The 11,779-nt window shown below is 33.2% G+C and overlaps 2 protein-coding genes across 4 annotated transcripts; one reads left to right on the top strand and one right to left on the bottom strand.

The window, feature by feature from the left end:
* Positions 1–417: 417 nt before the first annotated feature.
* LOC118274465 (uncharacterized) lies at positions 418–5,548 on the top strand. 3 transcript variants are annotated; one of them, XM_035591946.2, is made up of 2 exons: positions 418–875; positions 1,821–5,548. In XM_035591946.2, the coding sequence occupies exon 2, from the start codon at positions 1,834–1,836 to the stop codon at positions 5,347–5,349; it is 3,516 nt and encodes a 1,171-aa protein (XP_035447839.2). In that variant the 5' UTR covers positions 418–875; positions 1,821–1,833; the 3' UTR covers positions 5,350–5,548. The 3 variants fall into 3 exon arrangements, with proteins under 3 accessions (XP_035447839.2, XP_050552876.1, XP_035447840.2); XM_050696919.1 differs by having other exon boundaries at positions 446–600; XM_035591947.2 differs by having other exon boundaries at positions 454–701.
* A 336-nt stretch (positions 5,549–5,884) lies between these two features.
* On the bottom strand, positions 5,885–10,742 carry LOC118274466 (chromobox protein homolog 1). The gene is made up of 6 exons (XM_035591948.2): positions 10,584–10,742; positions 9,982–10,091; positions 9,710–9,833; positions 9,420–9,566; positions 7,595–7,824; positions 5,885–7,378 (listed from the first exon to the last, which is right to left on the bottom strand). The coding sequence occupies exons 2-5, from the start codon at positions 10,069–10,071 to the stop codon at positions 7,646–7,648; spliced, it is 540 nt and encodes a 179-aa protein (XP_035447841.1). The 5' UTR covers positions 10,072–10,091; positions 10,584–10,742; the 3' UTR covers positions 5,885–7,378; positions 7,595–7,645.
* Between the last annotated feature and the right edge of the window lie 1,037 nt (positions 10,743–11,779).

Raw genomic sequence — 11,779 nt, 5'->3', positions numbered from 1 at the left:
ATACCGCCGACGACAGCTCATTCCAAAGTTTTCCACATTTTCTATTACTTGTGAAAAATCTAATTCCAATAGTGGCATTACGTTAGAAATAAAGAGCTTAGAGCCTCACCTCAAATCATGAGCCAACAACATGTCATCAAAAAACGATCTGAGGTGTACCTCAGATTCTTTTCCATACACGGTGCACCTTTACTGACCCCTATGAAAATGAGACACATTTTACTCAACAGCTAATAAAAATAAAATCATTAATTATATCAAATGGGTGAAAAACAACAATTAATTAATAATTAAAACAAAACAGCATCAAACCATAATAACCGTTTTCGGTAACGTTCCAAATAAACGCAAACGTTATTCAACCGATTTTTATAGAGATACATTATCTGTGCGGTGTTTGATTCCGTCAGTTGTCAAACGCCAAATAATGTCAGAGTCAGACGCGTAAAACTTGACACTGACATTTAGGTCCGGTGCCGTGTGTGACTTTCAGCACAGAACTTTATTCTGAATACCATAAGTATTAAAATTGCTTGTCATGAATTGTTATTCATATTATAAAAATATGAATGTGTAATTGTTATCTAGATTAGACAGTAGGTACGTACCTATGTACAGAAAGTATAAAAGTATTTTGCCAGATATTTTGGCTTCCTCCTTTCCTCAAACCGGCTGGACTATTTGTGCACTTAGAGCTATAGGCAAGTATCAGTGAAGCGGGCGCGCCCCGCCTACCTATTTACTGTTGTGTCAACTTGTGTCGGCTATTTCATTCGCAAAAACACTTCTGGTAATTCGCACTAGAATAGTTTACTTCAATCGTTACAAAGGAATTACAGTAGTAACCTAAGAAAAGCTACGCATATAAAACGTAGGTAAGTAGCCTCAACATATTTTTTTTCTGTATGATGTCATGGCATAATGGCACTGCGTAAAACCTTCGATTAATGACATTTTGGTAATGTTCTAAAACATTTTGAATAATATCGTCAATTGTTATCTATTTACTAACTTGTGGGCCCCATTATTTTCATTTTAGAAAGATCGAGTTTTCAGACTGGTGTATATTCGGGTATTAGGTCATGATCATTAGCTCGAAAAAAGCTGTGAAATCCCGCTAAGAACGTATCTAATTAATTGTGATTCATTTGGTTTTCATACACCCAAATCTTACGTCACTAATCACTACCTACCTAATATAATATGTAGATATTTATATTTGCAATCATTATAATCGCAAGGAATGTTACTTCTTTACCTATGTTATCCGGTCGGTATTAACCTTTATTATTAATTAGATATACGCAGACTTATCAAAAAAATATTAATATACTTTATTTAGGTAAACACTTCTTCATGAACTCTAATACTCTAATGACCTTGACTTCCTGAACGAATTCCTGCAGGTTTTATACCTTTACAAATGCGATTGTAACCTCGGCGCAAAGAGTGCCCTCCTCCAATAGAGTAGGTACCACTACTCTGCGGAAAAACCTCTACGCAACATGCAATTTAGCCACAAGGTCTATAAATAGATTACGGCTGTTCAATATCTTCTAAAAGCTATTTCTGTCAAACAGCCTAGCCTTGGAGAAATAGGTAGACTGTATCATAGATACCTATACTGTATCAGAGAAATACACAGTTAGGTGAATAGGGTTTTTGCTTTAATTTAAGCGCAATTGTACCTACTACGTATATTGTAAGAATAGGTAATCTATTAGCACAGTATAAATTTATTTTTATACTGTGGTATTAGTAAGTACCTTATCTACAACTTTTAAGCGTATGTATTTAATTACTTTTTCCTTTAATTTCAGATACCTAAACATCATGGCGCCCCTAGACTTAGAAGGCGGGACTCTTGGGCAGAGACATAAACATTACAACAAATTACTCAAAGAAACTATCAGCAGTGGTCAACCAGTTTCAGCCTTTACATTAGGCGATAATGATGTTGAAAACTTACTGAAGATAGACCAAGCCTGCCACGCCAGAGACATCGACTTCATCGTCAGCGTGTTCAAGTCTGGTGACATGTTATGCGTGTCTCGCGCACTTGCACGGTCTCCTTGGCTAGTCACCGACTCACAGTATGCAAACATTATCAATTCTGACTACGTACATACACAGCTGTTCCCATATATGAGTACTAAAGCATTTATTAAGCTTATCAAACACATAAGACTTAACATACAGGACGAAGTGCGCGCCGAACAATTTTATCTTCATGAAAAAAAGGATACCGACGCTTTGAGATGGTTACCAAAATGCTCAGCCAGTTTTATTGAAGCCAAGATTGAGAAGCATATTGATAATATGAAAGTAAGAACATTCAAACGACTCTGTGAAAAAACTAACAAGATCTTCGAGATTGTTTTGGATAAAACTTGTTATTACGAGAGAGCGAGATATGCTCAAGTTGCAATGTTCTTATTAAAAGTCGATGTCGATAAATTCTTAGACGTCGTGGAAAAAGACAGATCTAACTACATACCGAAATTCAATGATAAAGCTACTGCTCTCATCATGAAGAAATCTCCGAAGAGAGTGATTGATAAATTTGATCGCTATGCAACATCTATCCATATACCTACATTTTCGAGATACCTCAAAACAGACGAAATTAAACCATTTTTATACGCACAAGCTAAAAAAGATAATGATAAAAACTTTGAATATTATAATTTGCGAAACTTCTTCAGATATGACACAGTAAAATACTTTATAAAAAGATTGCCGAAAAATGAACAATTTGAATTTGTGAAGAAAGTATTCATCGATAAAGAAATTGCTGAAGCCGATGAGGAAAAATTAGCAGCCGGTACCGAGCAATACGACATGAGGAAGCTGTATATTATTGTGAGAACACCTAGTTATATCTGGTATCGCTTTGCTGATTTTGAACGTGCATTTAAAGATATAACGGAAAAAATATCCAAGGATTTGGATAACTACGACATAGTTTCCATGCTGGCTGTACTAATGTCTTGTGCTCAAAATAATTTACAGCACATACAAAAGTTAATCCAATATTATCTTGACAAACATAGAACTTTAGACTCTCTCTATACTTTGAAATTCACTGCCAAACTTTTAGATCGCACAAATATTTATAAATACGACGAGAAGACGTGGAATTTAATTAACGAATTATTTAAAATTTTAAAAATATATGATGAACCGAATAGTGATTGGCAAAACACGGTAGCAATCATTGAGTCTGTAGTCGTTTACAACATTGTACACGATCAAATTGTTCCTGCAAATGTACAGCAAAAATTCTCTTTTAAAACTTTGAAAGAACATGGGAAGAAATTAAACGAAGAGCAGAAAGAAAAAGTATTTCGTTATTTATACGATTTGTTAATCAATAAATTAAAACCCATTACGAAAGAAGACGAGTTCAGTGACACACTTACAATTTTGTCGCAGATTCTAGAGTTACTTCGCGATTGGAAAAAAGAACTTACAGATTACACACTTGTAACTGACAAAATTAAAGAGTGTGTTAAAATTAAAAGGGAAAATTCTTGGAAGGGGAGTTTGTTGCATTTATACAAGTTTAAGAAGTCATGGCAAAGGCTTATGTTTGAAGAATCTGTAGCGATGAATCCGGGTGAAGAAGTGTGCTTGAATGCTCTGAAACATGACCCTCTATTGCTGGAGCGCCAAAGTAAAGAAGTACAATCTTTAAGATCTAATGACGCTGTCTCGCTGCGACGTCTACTTGCTAAGTTACGTATCTACTGGCCTCAATCTCTCGCCACACAATGGGCCAATGCATACAAGGAAAATTTAAATAAAACCGATGGTCATAAAGCTACTATCCGCGGTCTCTGCACATCATTGTCGCAGAAGCAGTTGCTTGAATTAATTGACAAATATAAGCCAACCGACGCTAAAATTGATTGGAGTGCAGTTGATGATCGTATTCTTAGTATTCAACGATTCATTGCTAAAAATATGCACATCGCACGACCACAGCCTAGTCCAGAAAGTATACTGTTTTTCGCTAGGGGTGACTACTTACAGTATGCTCTTCCATCGCTACTGGCAATATTTTATAATTTGAACATTACAGAAAGTAAAAAATATATCCCAAAACTTTTAGATGCCCCCGTATCTGTACAAAAACATGGCATTAGACTAGCATATAAAAAGTTAGATCACGAAACGATAAAGAAAATATTCTTCGATTGCTGGAAATCCTCCAAGAACGTAAGCATCAGAGCGATAATATTCAAATTTACTTTTGAATTGTTATGCAATGAAAAAGACTCCGGTAAAGCTGTGAGCCTGTGGGAAATGGTAGAATTATTTATTGACAACCTTACATTCGAAGAAGATAAGAAAATTTATGAATTAATGTGTCGCGTAGAACAAGTTCCACGAAACGTTAGAGCAAAGTACTTGATCAAGGTTTACGATTTTATGAAAAAGCTGACACAAAAAGTCAAGGAAGAAGATCGCGATAATTACAAAAGGCTAACGGCACAGTTGGCAGAACATTCACGACAAATTATGGACGACATGCCCCCAGAGTTTGTTCATGGCGTAATACAAGAATTCATCGATAAAGACTTTTTCGGATTTGAAGATAACTTTGGATCAATTCACTCTGGCGGAATAATATCGGTAATTTCAGCATATTTACTAAACGCTAAAGATGAAAACGTCCAAACAGAGAAATATGAAAAAGTATTTGTTCCCATTATGAAACGTGCTTTTGAAAAGTGGTCAGAAAAAAAGAACGGCAATTTTATAATCAGAAGCAACTTTCAATATTTACTATTAAAGCTTTCTGATGACCTAAGAGACTACGTCGTTGAAAACAAACTGTTGTTGCCTGTTAAAATGTTTTTAAATATTAAAGAAGAACTAGAAAAGTCTATATCGATCTCGGAAAATTATATGTTGTTAACTAAGTGGAAATTGACCGTAGCTATAGCTAAATTGGCCAAGAAACCGTATTCGGAAGACAAAAATTGGGCGGATATTACTGCTGAAATAGCTCCCGAATTCGGTAAAATTTCTTTGGATTATTTGAAAGAAGATGTAAAAACGCATTTCCCTTGTATTTACAAACTTTATTCTAAAGCTCTTAACACTCAGTTACAACTTATTACCGAAGAATCCAATAAAATTAAAATTTATAAATGCTTCTTGGCTGAGAATGACTTCATAGAGGGGTACTTAACTGCTATAGAAACCAGCAAAGACGCATACTTATATAACAAGGACAGCTATGCAGATTTGTGGAACCAAATATCGGAACATCCTTCTGTGGAAATAAAAATGCATTATTATTATAATACTAACAATGATTACAATGGATGTTGCTACTGATCAAGTAACATTCTTTACAAGTAACTAAACTAACGCTTGCGTTCTTTTTTGTATTTTTTATTACCTACCTAAGTGCTCGTACGTAATTTATATAATGCATAAATAATATTTGTTAATTAATTAAAAACTGAAAGTATTTTTATTTTTATGGCTTACTTATTATATTTTTAATAAAAATAAATTTTAAAGAAAAATAAAACTCGTTTTATTATTTACGCAGAACCTCTGCGGTCTGCATACTTACATAGTGCGCTTCACTACTCGCACTAAATCAATATCTCTATATACATTGCACTGATTCATTTGTTTACCAAAAATTAAACTTCTTTTTGTATTTTAAATAACGTTTTCCCGCAACACACAATTTCACATACACGTAACGACTAGGTACAATCATTTGTGGATGACACAGAGTTGCTTCGTGCGGAAATCGAACCCCGCTACAAACCTATTGCGCAGCAGCCGGTAATCCAGCCATCGCCAGTCAGAACATTCACCTTTAATGAAGTCAGTTTATGAGTAAATAAAAGTCATATTTGATTGTCCTTACATTATTTTAATGTAGACCTTTATTTTCTAAGTCGCACTTAAAATATTGCCAATCTTAGAATACCTTAAACTAAACAAAAATATAAAGTTGGCAGAAAACTTGGCCAAAAGTTAGAATATGTTACAAAACCCAATCTGACCAGAATTTTTTGGGGAGCAAATTGGCAATTTGACCTTCACTTGTTTTCTAAGTGTTTGCATTCAAATATGAACCTATCTAATAGGGTTTTGTTACATATGATATATCATTTCGCTAAAACATTATTGTACTTTTCCATAGTTAAAAAATAATAAAATTTACAAGAAATATGCACAAATAATGTTTTAGTGGTATGAACATTTTTCGGTATGACGAAAATCACAGTGGAATAGTAATGAGGACTACCGTATACAAATTCGTCGCCAGAGGCGCTAGTGAGGTTTGAGGTCTATTATGTCGTATTGTTATTGACAACACGTATTGTACCTGGAAGGTTGAAGTCTTGAAATTTAAACTAAAAAACGAGGAGAAAGGAAAACTGTTAAGAAATGAGATGTCATTGCATAGTACTGCACAAAGGCATTTCACTAGAAAATTAAAATTAACCAAATGATAAGCAATAGAATTACCATTCGGTATAAACTAGCAGTGAAGATCCACATCATAAGTGTTTGAAGAAACAGAACCTCGAACTACTTTAGCGTCATCTGGTGAGTAAAAAACGATAGTTCTCATTGAATCACATTCGTCTAAGTCAAGCTTAAAATAATTCAGTAGGCTAGCGGAAGTAAGACTAAATATGTCCCGAATTGCAAGCTACTATATTATACTGCTAGGAGTTATTTACCGGACATTTCATGACACACTTTCATACTCTTAGTATTAGTATCAAGAAATGGTCAAAAAACAAATATAACTAATGTAGCTATAATTGTACAATGGTGATTGCAATATGTATGTTCTTGTCGTAGCATTATGACCTAGCTAAATGCTTGTGAATCTGTGGTGATAGATGAATATCAAGGCCAAAAATTGTTTATGAAGTAATAGTGAACTCTACCGCAACTACTAAATAATCAGCAGTGACAATCTGTCTAGCAGTTAACATAGTCACAAACTTAAAATTTACAGATATTATTTAAGTCATTTTATGATTAATCTTACACTTTAAATTTGATTAAGTAAAATGAAGACAATATTTTCATTTAAAATATCATGACTTCACAATGGAATAATCTTATCTAACAATACATAATAATTGTTGTTTCTCCTGAAAAGTACAAAACATTATGAAGACTCCCTGTTACTTATTTATAATTAGAGAGTTATGTATCTACAACAATAACATTTAATCCTATGTCACTAAGTATTAATATTAAAACAAAAAATTAGCAATATGAGAACTAGTATGGTCTGATTCAAACTATTTTAAAGTGGATATAACAAAAATGTTTTCATTCTTTCGTGTTGAGAATAATTTCATATTTTCGGAGATAAAATCTGAAACAAATTAATAAAAATTAAATTAAAAACGACTAATAACAAATATTAAAAAGCATGAATCAAACCCTAAGCATAAGCTATTATTTTACCTATTTTTGAATACCATTATAAAGAAACTTAATCACTTCCTACTTTTATCTCTGCATTACCTAAGGTTGTCAGGGAAACAAAGCTTAAGTTGTGAGTAACAAAATTATAAAAGACATTAGTTACCTTTTCTCCATAAAGCAGTCAACCTAAGTAGAAATCATGTAGTTATTCCTTCTAGTCATCGGCGCCAGCTTCATCGGGCGCCGGCGTGTGCCACGTGAGCCTCTCCTCGTAGAATTGGATCACCACTTGAGGGCACCTTACATTAGCCTGCTTTGCTGGTACCAGGTCTGCTTCATCCGTGCCCTGCCACTTCATGAGGAACATCAGCTCTCCACTGCTATCAGTAGCACCTAAAATATTTTAATTACAGTTTGTATAATTGAATAAATATTATTTATAATATCTGTGTGAATAATCTGAAACAAGACTTTTTGGTATGAACTTAAGAATAATAACAATTTTATGCATCACTTAAATTAATTGCCACTGCCATGCAAGCTTTGAGAGTTAGTCGCCATAAGCATATAATATAGCCAATGTGCACGATACATTATATCTAGAGCCCTATAGCATCTGCAAGATAATTAGTATGTATACATGTATACATCCCCAAATGTAGGTATGCACATACCTACATTTGGGGATGTAGAATACAAAAATCAAACTCATTACAGTAAGCCACTGGATCAATGACAGAATCAAGTCAAATAAAAAAGCATGCAAACATGACAAATAATATAACCACTCTAACGTCCGGCCCGCGCGACCGTTTATCTCTCTAACGTCCAGCCGCGCACGGCATCCGAACCGCGCGCGACTCGCAAGTTCGTCGTAACAAAAAACCTATATAGCTACTGAACCGTAATGCCTAGAATAAAGAAAAGAATACCAAAAAAAGATTGAAGAATACTGATCAATCTTAACGATTTTTTTTAATCTTTAGTTAATCTTTAAAATACAATAAAACGGGTTAAACATGAAACACAGAAAAAAAACAGAATTATTTCTACCTTTTTAGAATATACGGCACAACTATTGCATATTTTATCAATAAAATATTTTTACAACAAACTAGACTCATTACCCTTTCTTTTGATGTATACATGATTATATTCGGTTAACTCTAAGTATTGTAATTAAATCGAAAGAAAACACTACTCGTAATTTTACACATCAAAAAACCTGAGGAACACATTGACATTATTATGGAATCTTCAATGAATTTAGTATATTTCTCTTTGAAAAATGTATTATTTTGCTTATTACGAAATGTATTTCGATATTTTATATACTATTGTAATGCAAAGTATGTAATATATGTATAAACAAAACTAAAAGTGGCCAACACCAGACCGGCCATTTTTTTCGAAACAACAATCGTTTGAAGTTAAAATTAGACTAGATTTATCAGCTAAAACTGTGATATTTACACATCATCGTAAAGCACAAATCTTCTAGTTTATTTTGATGTATAACACTTGCAAGATAAATTAAACAAAACTGTAGTATTTACGACATAATTGTTGGAACTCACAAAAACACTTCAAAAACGAGTCAACTAACTTTAAAAATTTATATTTTGTTTGTCAAAGCATATTATAACGCCATGTCTTATTTTTTCGTCGAACAATTTATTCAGCTGTATAGATAATCAGTCAAAACTCACCAAACAAGACCGTATTTTAAACTAGAGGGAGTTAAACAGAACTCGTCACTTTGGAAACTATAGTATCCATGGACGTATGACGCTCCTTTTTTTTGGATACCGTGCTATCCATGGACGTTAGAGTGGATAAAAATTGGAATAAAAATCAAATAAGTATATTCACTATTAGTAAAAAAGAGTTTCAAATGTGCAAAAATAATATAATAATATAAAAAAGAAACGCAAGCAGTGCTAGTAATATGCCAGTCATGCTGTTTATGAACTAAATTATATACGCACCTATAATCTTTTCAGGCTCTAGTCCACGATCAAAACCTGACGCCTTTTTGTCATCACTCTTAGCCTTCTTTGCACCTTTTAAGTCTGGAGTTGGCACAGCAGATTTACGCTTCTTTGCATCTTTATCTACTTTGACAGTTTTACCTTCTGAAAGTAGAAACAAAAAACATATTTGACTTATGTTTTAATTAGCTCTTTAACTTTTACTCAAAGCTTATGAGTCCATGTTATTATAGGATTATCAGCATAAATTAATTATGTTTGACTATACAGATTGTAACAATTCTTACCAGCTTCCTTCTTCTTTCTTGCTTCCTCAAAGGCTGATATGAGATCTGGGCAATCCAAATTCTCTTCTGGTTCCCAGGTATTGTCCTCGTCATTGTAACCTTTCCATTTTAAATAGTATTCAACCTGGAAATACAATTTTTCTTTTTTAGAAGCTTGAATAAACAATAAAATAACATGAATTTGACTTCAAGGTTCAGTAATGCATGCATAGAACGCGCGTAGGAAGCTATGGTAATACTTGACAAATTAAAACAATAAGTCACTATTTTACCTTTCCATTTCGTACTCGACGGTCTAGCACCTTCTCGACGGAGAACTCCTCCTCTCCCTCTGGTTCACCTTCCTTTTTCTTGTCAGCCATTGTTTTGAAGAACTGAGGAACTGCAATGTACGAGATATAAACATTAGAAACATGTTACAGCTTCGTTTGTTTGTTTGCTCTTCGACATTATCGCGGCACATACATGCTCAGTAACCAAGAATACAAGAAATACATACAAATGCCCAACTATGCAACTAATCCCTGTTTATACCTACAGTGCATACTTGCATAGTGCAGCAAGCGTCTGCAGATAACCTATACTGTATACCAAATGTACTTCTAAGACCATACACGCCATATTTTTGCAAAAGTATATAATATTTCACTTGTGTCTACATATCTAAGTATTTTATTTGTTATCATAGCAAAATATTTATAGTTGTATACAAATTGATGCCAACATCGTGTCCCGCCATTTTGACTAGGGTTAATACCAAATTGTTCAGTCCTTCTATTCATATTTATATACCGTAAGGTTATTATCATTAGATAATTATCATAATTAGCACGATAATAATACAAACTAAACAAAACTTCTCAAATTAACACACCTTTTCACTTTCGATCGCGATTCCCAAAAGTACCGGCGTATGTACAACTCACGTTTGATTTGAGATTTGGATTTTAGATTTGTTGTATGTATTGATTAGGGTTGCCAACTACTAGATTTACTATTTGCCTACTAGATGGACTCCTGTAAGCGATGCATAATGACGTCTATCATACAATCAAACGATCATATGCTAATTAGGCAAGTGTCAATCATTTATATTTTGTACTCACTAAAGTTGTTATTTATTTATAACAATATAAAGATATGAATAAGTAACGTCAAATAAATGATGTCACAATTCATAATCTCGTACAATATTCATAGACAACTGTAGTTCTTGACCAACCTTGATAAGCTTTCAGAACCTACTGGTTTCCAGGAGAATATGATATTTACCACTTCTTCATAAAATTGAGAAGTAAAACCAACCCTATTTATAACTCAATCGGTACCTGATCTGTTTTGTCTTTGCACCGGCGACAAGTCGACTGGCGGTACGTTGCGTCAAAGTACTGATATAGAGTATAGAGAGTATTTGTATGTATGACGATGCTGCAACTATGAGGTTCTAATGTATAATAATATTACAACTCAACTGTTAGAATTTCCAATGTTTGGGGGTATATTTTTGAAGTTTGGAACCCTGTAATTATTTTTTTGTGAAATGTCAAATTACATGTTAGCCAACTGCAGAATGAGTAAAAAACAAGGAACTATAAAAAAGAAAGTTGGACATGGAGTATAGAGACTAGAGATAAGGATTACCATGGAATAACCTATGGACATCCTATGAAATGAGAAAATTAGTAAATCATGGGGTCATGGGGTTATCGCGAGGCGCCACGGTGACGCCACTGTAGGAAATTAGGAATGAAGTGACATTATGTAGTGAAGTGAATAGGTATACAAAAATATACAATAATATGTATAAATTTTGTATATAACATGCGTGAAACAAATAACACAATATTTCATTTCTACATATTTTCTTTCAGTTTTAAAATATGAAATTATAAAATGTAAATATATATAGATCCTTTTCTGTTGTAAATTATATAATAAAATAAAGTAGACATAGTTAAATTATTATAGTATCTAAAATAAAAAATAATTGATAAATAATTTAATTATAATTTATCAACGAATTAAAACAAATTAGTAGATTTAAAACTCATTAGTATCAAAATAAAATAT

This window comes from Spodoptera frugiperda, chromosome 11 (genome assembly GCF_023101765.2).
Source record: "Spodoptera frugiperda isolate SF20-4 chromosome 11, AGI-APGP_CSIRO_Sfru_2.0, whole genome shotgun sequence".
Taxonomy (NCBI): Eukaryota; Metazoa; Arthropoda; class Insecta; order Lepidoptera; family Noctuidae; genus Spodoptera; species Spodoptera frugiperda.
Note: the sequence above shows the minus strand (reverse complement) of the source record. Positions and strands in the feature narration are given on the sequence as shown.

Coding starts and splice junctions, on each gene's coding strand:
- LOC118274465 (XM_035591946.2), top strand. CDS start 1,834: ATGGCGCCCCTAGACTTAGAAGGCGGGACTCTTGGGCAGAGACATAAA.
- LOC118274466 (XM_035591948.2), bottom strand. CDS start 10,071: ATGGCTGACAAGAAAAAGGAAGGTGAACCAGAGGGAGAGGAGGAGTTC. Junction 9,834..9,981: donor GTCGAGTACGAAATGGAAAG/GTAAAATAGTGA, acceptor TTGTATTTCCAG/GTTGAATACTATTTAAAATG. Junction 9,567..9,709: donor AAGAAAGAAGAAGGAAGCTG/GTAAGAATTGTT, acceptor TTCTACTTTCAG/AAGGTAAAACTGTCAAAGTA.